General features: G+C 40.2%; 1 protein-coding gene across 3 annotated transcripts in view; it reads left to right on the top strand.

Moving 5' to 3' along the window:
* Positions 1 to 16,390, top strand: part of COL4A6 (collagen type IV alpha 6 chain) — a 337,569-nt gene that overhangs the window by 210,420 nt on the left and 110,759 nt on the right. For all 3 annotated transcript variants that reach the window (XM_077478926.1, XM_077478935.1, XM_077478944.1), the window contains 2 exons: positions 14,344 to 14,478; positions 15,066 to 15,110. In XM_077478926.1, coding sequence (XP_077335052.1) covers positions 14,344 to 14,478; positions 15,066 to 15,110 — 180 coding nt within the window. The remainder of the gene's footprint in view (positions 1 to 14,343; positions 14,479 to 15,065; positions 15,111 to 16,390) is intronic.

Genomic DNA, 16,390 nt, shown 5'->3' with positions numbered 1-16,390 from the left:
GAGTAGAGTCTCACCAAAACTATGAGCAGTAATAGATCTGCCAGCATTTGAAAGGACATCAAAACCCATTGTAGTCTTATTGATGTAGAGATGTAGCAATTAAAGGCTTGTTCCCTTTTCTTAAGCCCTTGTACACGCGGTTTTCCGTCGGAATGTCCGATCGGACCGTGTTGTCTGATATTCGGACTGTGTGTGGGCTCCATCGGACTGTTTCCGTCGGAATATCCGACAAAGTTTTAGAGCTGAGCTATAAAACTTTCCGACAACATGATCCGATTGGACTTTGTCCGATTGTGTGTAGAGAATTCCGATCGGACAAAGTGGCACGCATGCTCAGATCAAATTCCTAGACCAAAGCTATTGGCTACTAGCCTGAACGTATTCCCATCGTAACAAAATAACGTCATCACGTTACGTACGATTGGATTTTCTGACAACTTTGTCCGACCGTGTGTATGCAACACAAGTTTCGGACAAAATCCGTCGGACAAAATCCAACGGATTTTGTTGTCGGAATGTCCGACCGTGTGTACAAGGGCTTAACAGAAAAGGGAATAACTGCAGATTGCTTGTAGAGGTGTACCAACATAATAATATTAATATATTATTATACCAACATATTATTAGTAGTACAATCTTTGCAACTTTTAGCCATTCCTGTTAACTGTTACTTGCACAGATCCACTAGAATTGGTGAATTTGTGGCCTTTGTACAGCTGCTTGAGTGGCTGCAATGTAACTCACAAAAGAGATTTGTATTTTTTTTTCCATTTGTAATCCACAGGATTTATGTGAATTATATTCAAGACATATTCATAAACATCTTAACAGTTCTTTCTATTACTAAGTTTCACTGTTCCACTTCTTCCCAGAGAATATTAATAAGCAGTTGCCAACCTCTGCCCTCTCACAGAACACTGCAGCCTTATACGGTCTGTGATTTCTGTATTTATAGAGTTTGATGGTGGAAGCCAGATTCATGATGAAAGGGCACTGGATAAGGATGAATTTAAAGTGACCAGACCTGGAAGAGACACTGCTGTCAGCAAAGTAACTAATGTGTAAATAATGCTTTGAGATACAGGAAGGCTGTACTTACTGTAAAGCCAACTAAAAAATCACATTAGGACTGTAGGCAAAAAAAAGAATTCATTACTGAATATGTAAAATTAAAAACAATGTGTCTGTTTTTTGTTTTCGATGCGCTATTTAAAATAACAGGGAGTGTCCGAAATATGTTGGACCACTTTTGGTCTGTAGTATGAAATTAAATCCTGAATGTGACATCATTCTGCTGCTTTATAGTCCTGACCCCATCCAGCCATCACATCCAGTTCAGTTTAAGGGCCCATTCACACTTCACTTTCCATTAACTCACTTACGTGGTGCGTCTAAAAAGTTTGGTGAATGGTATCGGAAAACAAACAAAACAGAAGATACAAATTACTTTTATTGGCCTTCAAAATAATCCTTCACAATACACTTTTAGCAACGTTCATAAAGCTTCTGTAAACTGTCAGCAAAGGCCTCTTTAGAAATCGATCGCAGAACTGCTGTCACACATTCTTGGATTGTCGCCAGGTCTACAAAATGTGCGCCTTTCATAAAGCTCTTCAGGCGGGGAAACAGAAAGAAGTCTGCGAGCACCAGATCAGAGGAATACGGTGCATGATCGAGAACAGGTTTGCCACGCTGAGCCAGGAATTGCCATTCATGGATCGCACAGAGTGCGCAGGTGCGTTATCGTGCAGCAGCATCCACTGTTCAGTCCTGTGCAATTCTGGCCGAACATGGCGGATGCGTCGTAGCAACCGTTTCAAAAATTTCTCTTAGAATGCAGCGTTCACGATTTGACCTGCAGGAATGACTTCTTATGGATGATGCCATCGTTGTTGAAGAAGGAGATCAACATTGTCTTGACCTTGGACTTTTGCAAGCGTTTTTTTTTTGGGTCGCACGCAGGGAAGATGGTGAATGCCATTCCTTTGATTGCTACTTGGATTCCGGATTGAACTGGTAGCACCAGGTCTCACCACATGTGACGATGGTTCGCAGAAAGGATGGATGCTGGTCACATATGTTAATGCAATCTCCCGATTTTTCCATTAGTTTTGCTTTGTGTTCGTCTGTCAGCTTGTGTCGCACAAACCAGGAAGAGATCTTCCGCTTTCCCAAATCTTTACAAACATTGTGCACCGTGTCCTTGCTAATGCCCAATTCCTCTGCCATCAATCGTAGAGTCAGTCCCCCATCCCGTGCCAGCATTTGTCGCACTTGATCGTGTCTGGAGTTCTGCTTGTCGACAGCCAACCTGAACATGTCTCATGCTCAGTCGTTTCCTTCCCATTTCGAAAGTGTTTGAACCATAAACACATTTCTGTTCTCGGCTTCCATCCTGTACACTTGCACCAACATTCCATGCGTCTCTTTCACTGTTTTCCCAAATTTGTAGCAGAACTTGATGTTAACTCATTACTCCATTGCACTGTGACCCTACCTATAAAATTGACTATGTTTGACTGCCCGCAGCAGGTTTACTCTGATGGTCACGTGTACTGCATGCTAGGTGGTGCTTCATGAAGTGTCTCTGGATAGCCATGTGCATGCACGTGCATCTGGTCCATGTTGCCTTTGACATATAGGACCATTTACCAAACTTTTTAGACACATCTTGTATGTTAACGAAAAGTGATATCTTTCAAGAGGACATACTGCATTAAAGAGCACCTGAACTCTGGAAGCTGTTCTAAAAAAATAAGGTAGAGAGAACACAAAGGACTGGATCTTTGTCTGTGGTGTCCTTGTAGCAGACCTTTTCCCACTCCTTACTTCATTTGAAGTTGTGTCATTTTGTGGAGGCGGCCATTTTCAGTCACATGCAGAAGTACCTTAAAGCGGAGCTCCACCCAAAAGAGGGAAACTCCGCTTGTCAGGTACCTGGTTTTAAAAGGTATCCACTCCCACCATGGTGAACTGAGCTGGAAGTTCACCCCCCTTCATTCCCCCGCAGCCAGCCCATTTACAATGTGTACTGCGCTTCATGCATGCACAGTAGGAAGTCGGCTGTGAGGCCGAAAAGGTTTCCTGGATAGGTATATGCCCTAATAATAAAAGTCAGAAACTACAGTATTGGTATCTGCTGATTTTTAGTGGCACAAATTGAGGTCTCCCTGGATCTCTCCAAAAGGGAGGTATGGGGAGGAAGGGGATTTTAGCATGCCAAAAACAAAAAACACAAAACATACTCTCATATACAACAACAAAGGTAAGTAAAATCAACAATATTTATTATCCATTGGTAAAATAGAGGTATTAATATCTAAAAACTTGTAGTGAACGCTACCAAGCCTATTGTACAGCCAACATAACATGAAACGCTGCTGCAGACATTAGTCAATGAGAAATGTGTACACTTAAGTTACAAATGAGTAGCTTTATTTGCCTCAGTTATTTATATGTGCTCCCCTTTATTCTAAAATGAATAAAACATTTTCAGAAAAACAAAAAGATACAACCCTTTTTTAATGCAGCATGTGTATTGGGATGCCCTGGGGTACATTGCCCACTACAGTAGTAGTGCATTGAGATTCTATTCTACATTATTTCCAATGCAAAACACATGGTGGAAAATCTTAGTGATTTTAAGATCTCATGTTTATAGTAACAGGTTCATAGCTTCATCCTCCTTAAGTTAGTTGTGGTTGACTGTTCCTGAAATCTATGGGGGATTCACTCAAGTGCAGTGAGGTGAAATGAAGTGTTCTTCAAACATCCAATCTGGAGAAGTAGAAGTTCCTGTTTATGATTTCCTCTGCAGCGAACACACAATTTGCGTGAACTGTGAAACTGTACAAGGGCCAATACTATTTGGAGGCCTTCTAGGGTCCATGAGAAACAAGAGACCTACAAGAGACCTACCTTCATGATACCTACTCCTTACCATTTAGAAGCAAGCCCCTCCTTAATTCCCAGTCTGACCAGCACTGAGACACACAGGATACTTCTCCCATTTCTTCTCAATACTGTTTAAGAGGAAATGGGGGGATGTTTGGTGTCTGTGTCTGGGTAAATATTATTGGCCACAAGAAGCAAGGCATCACAAAGACTGCACTTTGCCTGCAACCATCTCGCTATGGCAAGTGAATAAGTGTTTGTACTTGGACATTATTGAATGGGAGAAGACCAATAATTGTTCTTTTGTAGGGGCTGTTTACTGACTCTGTCTGCTACTGTTCATGATCAAATGTAGGACTTATCTTTTCTAAAGAACCCCCATAAATTTAAATCTGTGAGATTACTGTTTAGAGGGGAACATAGTGTCAACTAGTGATGGTGTGCAGCACTGAAGGAGTTCCTCACATTTTGTCAGTGTTGTCCTTTAAAGAGCCCATGCTCTTATCATGATTATATGTGCATTTAACACATTTTGTGCATGTTATATGCCTGTAAAGCCTCTCTTGTGTAGACATCCAAAAGCCCTGAGCTCTTGTACACACGGTCGGACATTCCGACAACCAAATCCGTCGGATTTTGTCCGGCGGATTTTGTCCGAAACTGTTGCATACACACAGTCGGACAAAGTTGTCGGAAAATCCGATCTTTCAGAATGTGATGACGTTATTTCGTTATGACGGGACTACATTCAGGCTAGTAGCCAATAGCTTTGATGTAGGAATTTGATCTGAGCATGCGTGGCACTTTGTCCGATCGGAATTCTCTACACATGATCGGAGTATGTCCGATCGGAGCATTTTGTCGGAAAATTTTACCAACAAGTTGGAAAACTTGGTCCGTCGGATACTCCGATGGAAACAGTCCGATGGAGACCACACACAGTCGGAATATCCGACAAAACGGTCTGATCGGACACATTCCGTCGGAATCTTCAACCGTGTGTACAAGGGCTGAGACTGCCAGGTGTCATCAACTTTGATATGATATCAACTGCCCCATCATATGCAGAGCTGTCATTTAGGTGGCACGCTATAGTATTCCCCCTTGCTCCTTCTTAGGCAGCTACGACATTTATGCAGAAGGGTGAGGGAGGGGAAGAGGAGCTGGTCCAGCACACACAGTAAGAAGACGTTCCCTGTAGAGGAGAGGGCTATGACCTGCAAGGGGGAGAGGGATAAAGGAAAAAGCTGTAAGTAAGCATTTCAAATATTTAGTCTGTATGTACTTTTACCTGCAATGATTTTTTAAGTACTGAGATGATCTACAGTGTTCCAGGAGTATTTTCACATTTTGAATTCTTGTTTCCTCTCTTCTGACTCTAGCAATAAGCAACTGCTTTTACACACTTCTCACATAAGATAGCAGACCTGGCATTTTGAATCAGTATTTCAATGGCTAAGCTCCATCAACAGCCATTAAGTCATAGTAATTTAATGGCTAAGTTCACCCTTGGAACATGTTATTTTACACCTGTATTTAGGGTGTTAACATATAACATGTTCCAATTATTGCCCCGCTCACCCCCTTCACCCCATCCCTTTTTAACAGAAAATCTGTAAGCCCTTGTACACACTGTCGGAAATTCTGACCACAAAATCTGTCTGATTTTTTCCGACGGATTTTGTCCGAAACTGGTGTTGCATACACACGGTTGTCATAAAATCCAATCGTTCGGAACGTGATGACGCTCGTTCTTTCCGTCGGGACTACGTAGCCAATAGCTTTGCTCTAATACTTTGATCTGAGCATGCTTTGCACTTTGTCCGATCAAACGATCGGAAAAAGTCTGAACGGATTTTGTTGTCAGAAAATTTGAGATCCTGCTCTCAAATTTTTTCCGTGGAAATTACCGACGGAAAAAGTCTGATAGAGCCCACACATGATCGGATTTTCCGACAATATAATCTGATCGGACCGTTTCCGTCTGAACTTCTGACCGTGTGTACAAGGGCTAAGAGGTACGGTGAAGAAAGCTTCTCGAAGTGTCTGCAGGAGCCTGGCATTGCACCCACGATCCACTGTTCGTGGGAGCAATGCTCTGCAGTCTCCTGTAGGAAACAAATAACAAATGTACATTTTTTTCTGAAAGAATATATGCATTTATTATTATTATTTTTTTTCTGTTAAGGCAAATTTAACCTAAAGGTCTTGGTGGCTGTATTATGCTGATGGTTGGGAACAGGGATAGGGAACCTCAGCTCTCCAGCTGTTTTGAAACTACAAGTCCCATGAGACAATGCAAGACCCTAACAATCACTGGCATGACTCCTAGAGGCAGAGACATGATGGGATTTGTAGTTTCAAAACAGCTGGAGAGCTGAGGTTCCCTACCCCTGGTTGGGTATGACAAACCAGACAAATGAAAACTGTAGGCCTTGCGTTTTGTGTTTTTTTGTTTATCAATAAAAATTTTATTGGGAAAAAAGTAAGTACAGTCTTGTACATAACTAGAAAATAATACATCCATTGAGAGTATACAATCCAGCACCATATAACATAGGATCACCAGGTGATCCATAACATACAGGCTAAAGGTCAAACATATTCCATATTATTTCCTACAGGAAGGTATTAGGTGTCAGTGTTAAAGGAAATGTGTGTATGCTGAAAACAAAATATCAAGATACAGCAGACATGGGAGAAGATTAAAGGTATATATTGGTGGTACAACTAAAGAACAAAAAATGGCTAGAGCACCTCTCCAGGGAAATATGATTCTACTGTCAGGTATACAAAAGAAGGGGCAGGGACGGACTGAATTAGCACCAGGGGCATGGAAAATTAACAACATAAGTAATGCAAATGTGTCAACCTGTTGCTAATTGTGTAAATCAGTCAGTAAAGGAACACGATCCAAGGGGTCCACAATTTGTGCAACTTTTCGGTGGATTCCTTAGCGGTAGCTACCGTTTCCTCCATGTTATAGATTTCTTCTATTACATGTAGACATTCAACAATTGTTTCTGTATAAGTTGATTTTCAATTTTTGGGAATCAATGTTTTTGCGGCATTTAAAAAATGTCTAGCCAGAGACTGTTTATATCACCTGATGGAGCAATTGGTAATGTGTAATAGGCAACAGGCAGGGCTAAGGGTTATTTATGCATCAGTAATGTGTACAATTAATTCGCACACCTTATGCCAGAAGGGGGTTATCTTAGGACAGTCCCAACAAATATGTAGCATTGTACCACTAGCTTGTCCACATCTCCAACATAGATCTGAAGACAGCGGGTACCATACTTTCAGTTTAGTTGGAGCGGCGTACCTATGCGTTAGCAATTTTTAGGACATTTCCTGGATTCTAGTACTAATCGAGCATTTGTGGATGAAAACATTAGCTCGCTGCCACTGTTCATCAAAAATGCAGTTTTGTGTTTTTTTTTTTTTCAAAGTGTTCATGCTACATGTAACAACCAATCAAATTCCAGCTCTCTTTTTTTAAGAAATGTTAAGGAATTAAAAGAAGAATGTAACTGGTTACTATAGGAAACAAACATTATCTGCCAACACAAATACATTTAATGACTTTTTACCTGCAAAGAACCAACTTCCTGAACTTTGAGATAAAAAATTGCTTACTCAGAATGTCCTTTTATACCCAGTTAAAGGGGTTGTAAACCCTCTTGTTTTTTCCCCGGTCATGTTTACAGTTATCACTGAGAGTGAAAGTAAAATAAAATCCAAAATTTTAAGTTCTCCAGAACAGGAATAGAGGGAAAATATTCCAGTGGGGACACTAGTTCTGGTGACCCTGGTGAAAACTAAGGATTCCTTCACTCTTCCTGTTTTGGCTATGGGACAGGAAGTGAAGGGAAATCTCCCCAGTGGGATACAGAAGGCAAAAAAAAACTAACAGGGATTTTAATATCTTCTTTTATTCTATTCAAAATTACAAAAAGTTCTTCTTTTGTACTATTTGGAATTTGTACTATTGACCCAAATATGTGGCATTGTTCCCCAATGTGCTACACACTCACTCACACTAGCCGTGATGAAATACAGAGGGCAAGCTGTCTGCTTTTCCCTTTTTATAGTGAATATCTCAAAGAGGTCAGCTTTATTTTATTGCTTTAGGAATATACTGTATATTGCACACAACCAGGTGTTCAGTCCATAGAAATGTTTCCATGTGCTACTGACATTTAGCTTTCCAGTTACAGAATATTTTCTAGGAAATTGATAAATAAAGTTTGCTTTGGCAGGTCTCTACAAGTGCTGGAAATACTGTAACACGCAATGGGAGTTTTTCATTCGATCTCTGATGCATAAATACTTGAGCGCCATCTGCTGGAAAATTGTTGTGTTGACATTCCACAGAATGCTCCGATTTGGCTAGTTTTGATTACCACTCTAGTGGTTGAAAAATTGGCAAATTTGTATTTGTTTTATTGCTACATGTCCAAAAAAAAACAAAAATGAAATATATTAGTAACCACACACTATGATGTGTAAGAATTCTAGGCGAACTCCGTAAATTAACTTGTAAAGATTAAAAAATTAAAAAAAAATCTGTGCTTTATCAGCCAATTTTCTCAAATCCAAGTTCTTTATTTTTTTAGTAAAGTGTATGATTCACATGTAGGACCATTGCTTTCTGAGCTTTGTCCTGTGCTGCGTCCTCTGCACTCTATTAGATGCACCATCAGTCACAGTCAAGCTTCCAGGTGGAGGTTTAAATCTGATAGGTGAGAGTAAAATACATCTTAGCCCTTGTACACACGGTCGGAGAATCCGTCGGAATGTGTCCTATCGGACCGTGTTGTCGGATAATCCGACTGTGTGTGGTCTGCATCGGACTGTTTCCGTCGGAATATCCAACTTGCTAGAAATATTTCGCGACAAACTGGTCCGATAGGACATACTCCGATCATGTGTAGAGAATTTCAATCGGACAAAGTGCCACGCATGCTCAGATCAAATTCCCACATCAAAGCTATTGGCTACTAGCCTGAACGTAGTCCCATCGTAACGAAATTACGTCATCACGTTCTGAAAGATCGGATTTTTCAACAACTTTGTCCGACCATGTGTATGCAACAGTTTCAGACAAGATCCGTTTCAGACAAGATCCGACGGACAAAATCCAACAGACAAAATCCGACGGATTTGGTTGTCGGAATCTCCAACCGTGTGTACAAGGGCTTAGTAGTATATAATATTAATTATTATATACTACTATTATTAATTAATTATATTATTACATTATAGTGATACATAATGCTTGCTTTATAAAAGAGATATAAGGTACTTCTGAAATAATTTAGAATTAATTTACAGTGCATCTGACATGCTTCAAGTATGTTTGCATTCCCATAAACTTGTATGAGAGTGCAAAACCTGCTAAAAGAGATCAAAAGCCTGACTACGCAGACCCTAATCTCACCAAGCACTGTAACAGAACTAATATGTATATATAAGTAAAGTAACCACAGAACTATGCATGCAAAAATACTTTTTATTGATTTATATGTCAAAAAATGATATACAGTACCCCATACATTAGATCTTTAGCCCTATATCCCTGCCCCAGTCAAACAGCTAGCCCCAGTGTCACACTGGCAAAATCAGACATCATATCAACAGAAGGCTGGGCATGGAAGTGTAAAAAGGGACAGTTCACCAGTTATTTCTCTATCATTACACGTGAATTAACAACTAGATGATCTCTTAGAACCAGATGACCCATGTTCAACTGCTCTACATTGGCCTTCGTATTCATTACTAGTACTTACTTCTTTAGATAAGGCCAGTGTACAGCATTCAACAACTTTAAATTTAAATTTAAATTAAATTTCACATTTGTGCTTAAGAATGAGATAATTTTTCAAATGCCAGATACACTCATGGAAATTTGTTTTTACCCTTTCACAAAAAATAAGAATACATGATTCAGGAGAACATTTTTAACAATAAAACAACATGGACAAAAATTATGGGACCCCTTACCTAATATTTTGATGCACAAACCAGTGGCAGTCACTGAAAACAAGCAATATCTGTTGCTCTCAATGAGACCTCTGTGCCAGCCAACAGGTAGTTTGGCCCACTCTTCTTCAGCAAACTGCTCCACCCGTCACAGGTTAGAAGAGTGCCTTCTGAAGACTACATGTTTCAGCTCTTTCCTTAAATGATTGATAGGATTCCGATCATGGCTCACAGAGACCAATCCAGTATAGTCTAATGTTTTGTTCCTAGCCACTCTTGGGTGCTTTTGGCTGTGGGTTTTAGGTAATTATTCTGTAGGTAGACCCATAATCAGCAACTAAAGCCGATTTTTCTTACACTAGACAGTACATTTTGCTCCAAAATTCCTTGATAGTCTTCATTGTGCCCCCAAGCCAGATGCAACAAAGCTGTCCCACAACATAACCAAGCCTCCACCATGTTTCACATTAGGTTCATTGTTTTTAATTTGAAAAGCTTTTTTTTTTTTTTTATGTGACTTGACAAAACGACCACAAGCATTATGCCCTTTTGGATATGCATTTTAGTACATTCAGGTCTGGTGGTTATATGCTTTCTTTCAGCTGTGGAGTCTTCCAAGAGCTTCACCCATTGAGCCCACTGTCACTCAAAAAAGTGATGGTTTGTACATGCAGACACTGATGTACCTTGATCTTAGAATTCAGCTTGTATCTCCTTCAAAATTTTCCTTGGCTCAATGCCTTCTGTTCACACTATCCTTCTGCTCAGTCTGGGGCCCAGTTTTCAGTGTCCAGTGATGTTGGCTACACTTCCATGGACCTCAAATCTTAATATTTTAAACTGTAGTCACAGGGACATCAACCCGATTTAGGTTGTATAGCCTTTACCTTTCCCATGTAGGTCTATACATTTTCCTTCCAATCTCCTCAGACAACTCTCTCCTTTATTTTTTTCTGGTCCATGTTCAGCATAGTGAACAGGATGATATGGAACAGCAGAAGGACTACTTTTTTTATAAATACATGCTGATTACAAGCTGAAGGCATGTGTGATGCATAATTATTAGAAAAGTTAGTTTGAAATATCACTATCTTCCACTACTAATCTTCACAGGCCACTTTATAATATCTCTGTAGTAGAAGTCATATGTTCTCTCTTTTCACACTTTGATTTACTTTATGATACAACAAAAGCATGCAAGTATACATAAGACAGTTGCTTTTAATTTCAAGAATGAAGCATTGTTTTGATGAGTTGCATTGGTAGAAGCAAGGTTGTTCACGTCTGTATATCAACCCATCCTGTGCACAATTCCCTGCCCATGCATTTTTACTGCTTGGTCCTCAACCTACCAGTAGAATTAATTATACAAGGTTCTAGAATGCGCATGAAAGTGCATTCATTTATAGATATCCTGTAGCATTTTGCTTAACTTTTTCTTCACTTGTTTTATTCTGGTTGTAGGTACAAACGCTCCTCCCCCCAAAAAAAACTCAAATATTGTTAGAGGAGGGGGGAGGATTATTAAAATCGTAACTTCCCATTTAGGGTGAAGTTCCACTTTAAAGTCTTATTAAAGGCAAAAAGTATTTTTAATTAAAATTACTAACATGTTATACTCACCTGCTCTGTGCAATGGTAATGCACAGAGCGACCCTAAACCTCCTCTTCTGGGGTCCCCTGCCAGTGCTGTGGGCTCCCGCTCTTCTGTGTCTGCCCCCATAGCAAGTGCTTGCTATGAGGCAAACATGCTGAGCTGGGACACACACAGTGCGGTGCGGCCCTGCCCCAATGTCCCTTCTCACAGGATTTAATTGACATCAGTAATTGATCTTTTTGGCTAAAAGCAAAATGCTATGTGTGGTGCAAAACTAACACTGCCCATCACCCTGAACACACCATCCCCACTGGGAAACGTGGTGGTGACAACATCATGTTGTGGGGATGTTTTTCTTCAGCAGGGACAGGGAAGCTGGTTAGAGCTGATGGGAAGATGGATAGAGCCAAATACAGGGCAATCTTAGAAGAAAACCTGGTAAAGTCTGCAGCTGCTGGTTCTTAATAATAGGACACTTTCCTGTCCTGGAGTCCAACGATGTTGGCACCACAGCTGATATTTCCATCAGCTGTTGGGTACTGCCACTGCCATTGCGGGTAAGGGAACTCAACAGTGTAGCCTTATGGCTTCACGCCGGGAGCCCTACTGTGCATGTGCGAGGCCCGTCTCCTCTCTCCTACTGGCCCAGCGACAGGGGGAGGAGGAGTGAGCCCTGCGGTGATGTCATGGGCTGTTGCGTGGACTCCCGAAAGAGGGAACAGGAAACCTGTTAAAGACAGGTATCCTGCCCCCCTCCGAAAAGGTGGCAATTGTGGCACCGGAGGAGGAGAGGAGACAAATGAGCGGAAGTTCCACTTTTGGGTGGAACTCCGCTTTAAGTACCTTTACCAGATGGCATATACCCATGTGTCCCCAATGAGTTGAGAACTCTTATTTCGAAGACATGGTTTCTGATTTTTAGAGACTCTTTAAAGGCTGGCTCAGTATCACAAGACCAATACGATGGCTATATCAAAAAGAATTGATCAAAAACTTTACCAAGTAACTACAGACCAGTTAGTTTGACTTCTATAGTCAGGAAGAAACTTTTCAGTTTGATAAAATACTATATAGAAGAGTTTTTGCTAGAAAACAGTACTATAAGCAAAGTTAGTATGAATTTGCAAAAGACCAAAGTTGTCAAATTAATCTGCTTTAATTTTTATGAGGGAGTTAGGAAAAAAACTTAGATCCAGGGGATATCTGATGACCTTTGAGGGATCCCCAGGCTGAGCAAGTTGGAGCATGCTTTATGATTTTTTTTTACCTTCCTCTTGATCAACAGTGGGTATAGGATTCTGTAAATGGCGGTTTTCAATGTATTTCTCTATTTTTTTTATTCTGTTTATTTATCTATTGCTTGAACTAGATGAACTTGTGTCTTGTATTTTGTAAACCTCTAACAATAACCAATTTGTATATATTGCAAACCACTCCATCTGAAGTACAGAGCTTTATTCTTTGCTGTGCTTTTTTTGTTGTTGATGATGATGATGATGATGAATTAGGCCTTAATAATTGTGGTTTCAATTCACAAACTTTGGCAGTAATTTCACTACTTAATAATATTTTTTAGCAATTCATTTAAGGTTTTATTGCAAGGATCCGTTTAATTTATTTGATTCACATTATGGTATAGATTATTGTGGTATTCTGTATATGAATTTAAATCACAAAGATAAAGATTACCACTTGGTTTTTAACATGTTAACCACTTACACACCAGACCATTTTGCTGGTCAAAGACCAGACCACTTTTTGCGATTTGGCACTGCGTCACTTTAACTGACAATTGCGCGGTCGTGCGATGTGGCTCCCAAACAAAATTGACGTCCTTTTTTTCTCACAAATAGAGCTTTCTTTTGGTGGTATTTGATCACCTCTGCGGTTTTTATTTTTTGCGCTATAAACAAAAATAGAGCGTCAATTTTGAAAAAAAACGCATTATTTTTTACTTTTTGTTATAATAAATATCCCCCAAAAATATATAAAAAAACATTTTTTCCCCTCAGTTTAGGCCGATACGTATTCTTCTACATATTTTTGGTAAAAAAAAATCGCAATAAGCGATTATTGATTGGTTTGCACAAAAGTTATAGCGTTTACAAAATAGGGATAGTTTTATGGCATTTTTATTAATAATTTTTTATTATTTATTTTTTTACTAGTAATGGCGGCGATCAGCATTTTTTATTGTGACTGCGACATTGTGGCAGACACATCGGACATTTTTGACACATTTGTGGGACCATTGTCATTTCTACAGTAATCACTGCTATATAAATGCAGTGATTCCTGTGTAAATGACACTGGCAGTGAAGGGGTTAACCAGTGGGTGGCAGTGTAGGGGTTAAGTGTTCCTAGGGATGTGTTACTAACTGTGGGGGGGTTGGGCTTTCATTTAGTGAACACTGATCTCTGCTCCAATCACATAGAGCAGAGATCAGCGTCACTAGTTGCTAGGCAGAATGGAGAAATGCTGTTCACATGGCATTTCCTCCATTCAGCCGTTCCGTGAGACGATCGCGGGTATGCCCACGGCGATCGAGTCCGCGGGACCCGCGTCCGGACTCACGGGGGTCCCGATCGGCACTGTACTCCAATATGCCTGCCCGTGCCATTCTGCCGATGTACATCGGCGTGCGCTGGTTGGGAACCGGATAAAGTACCAGAACACATTTTTAGTAAGGTTCTATATGACTGTTGAAGGGAGTCAAACAAGGTGCCGTTTCAGATGTTGATTAGGTGCTGATTCATATAAAGTAATAATTTATGAGAAAAACAATAAAAGATAAAATATTGAATGCATGTAAAAAAAACTCACAAAGCTTATGCAATTGACATTATTGCTTTTTGTTTAACAGGGTCGTCCAGGTCAGCTTGGAGCTCAAGGTCCAATGGGGCCCCCAGGATTCCAAGGGCCAACCGGAGTTTCTGGACCAAAGGGTGAAAGAGGAACCCAAGGATTACCTGGACCATCTGGGCCAAAAGGCGACCAGGTTAGGAAAAAAAGAAAGAAACTTAATTATCCTACTATCCTACATAAACGTCTGTGTTTTAGTAGTAATATTTTTTTTTTCCCAAACCAATTTCATTATTCTAATATATTTTTCTAATAATCCTAAATATTTTTAACTTACAGTTATTGAAAGTTTTTTTTTTTATGTTAACATTTATGCCAAAGCTCTCCAAGTCTCCAAAGAGTCCAAGTTGCCCCTAGGTCCTTTGTAAGTACATCCTGGCACATGCAGAGTACCATATTTTTTATTAGTTGTGCTTTTCCAAGGCACTTAGTTCTGACCACATAGAATCTCCCTGAATACTCCCTAAGACATCCACAATGAATAATGAGCACTAGTCACTGACTTCCACCCTTTCTAGTTAGTACCTCATGATGAGTACAACTTTGTTTTTCTCATTCTATGTACCCCATTTAAATTTATTCCAGTTATACTGTATATCTGAATTTTCCTAAACAAAATATTCTGTCATAAGTGGTCAATTCTATACAGGTATGCTGTATGTTTCTCTTGCCCACTGGTATACAGTATTTTCTAATTATAGTCTCATTTCATGTATGCTACAGGGCCCTATGGGAGTTCCAGGGTTCCAAGGTACCAATGGAGTTCCTGTAAGTAAACAAATTATTTATTTTGCTCTATGTCATTAGATGCCCTGGAATTTGTTAAAATACACACCTAGTAATTACCAATAAATCATACTTATTGTACTGCCAATTCCCCTGAAAGCTGTAAATCACAGAAGTAGACAATTCTACATAATGATCCCCATAATGATCCCCAATAGCTTCAAGGTTCTGTGCTGAGAGGCCAGCCTGATGTATTGTGAACACATATGGTCATTCCCTTGACACAGACACCATTCAGGGAATGCTTTCCATTCTCTAAATAGTGCCCATGCTGAATGGCTGACCTCCGGTGTTCAAAATGCATCAGATTGGCTTCTCAGCACAGGACCTTGAAGCAAGTAGAGATCACTGACATGTGCAGTCTTTTCTTTGGTGTTTTCCAGCTTTCAGTGGCATTGGCCATGTAGGGTATATACATAGTTTTATTTTATTAATCTTTAGTACTTAAAGTGTACTTAAAGTGTAATTTTAGTCAAATTCTAACTAAGGCTAAATCTAGAAATACATTACTAAAAAGATACTAGAAAATGTTATTTTAGCTGCAAGATATACTTTTCATTTTTTACACCCCCCCCCCCCCCCCAAAAAAAAAAAATAGTCCTATAAAAAATGGACTATACGTCATTTTTTAGGTATAGTTCCCAAGTTATTAACAAACTAATGCAGAGCTGAAAAAAGATTTCTCTAGTCCTGGATTCTCCAATCTTTCCAAACAAAGGGCCAGAATGTTGCTCTTCAGACTTAAGGGGGCCGGACTTTGCCCAATAAAAGTAGAACATGTCCTGGTGTCAGTGGATGTAACCAATGCCCCATCATTGGTGTCAGTGGGAGGAATGGTGCCTCATCATTGGCATCAATGGGAGGAATAGTACCCCATCACTGGTGTCAGTGGGAGGAAGAGTGCCCCATTATTGGTGTCAGTGGGAGGAATAGAGACTCGTATTACTAGAAGGAGTGGTGCCCCATTATTGGTGTCAGTGGGAGGAAGAGTGTCCCTTTGTTGGTGTCAGTGGGATGAATAGTGCCCCGTCATTGATGTCAGTGGGAGGAATAGTGCCCTATCATTGCTGTGAGTGGGAGTAATAGCGACTTGTCTCAGTAGAAGGAATAATGAGACATCATTGGTGTCAGAAGGAGGAAGATTGCCCCATTGTTGGTGTCAGTGGTAGGAATAGTGCCCCATCATTGGTGTCAGTGGGAGGAATAGTGCCCCCAGGTCCAGATAAAGGTAACCAAATGGCCACATCTGGGCCTTGGGCTGT

The sequence above is a fragment of the Lithobates pipiens genome, unplaced genomic scaffold (assembly GCF_037356315.1).
Source record: "Lithobates pipiens isolate NorthernLeopardFrog02 unplaced genomic scaffold, aLitPip1_a1.2 Scaffold_1, whole genome shotgun sequence".
Taxonomy (NCBI): Eukaryota; Metazoa; Chordata; class Amphibia; order Anura; family Ranidae; genus Lithobates; species Lithobates pipiens.
Note: the sequence above shows the minus strand (reverse complement) of the source record. Positions and strands in the feature narration are given on the sequence as shown.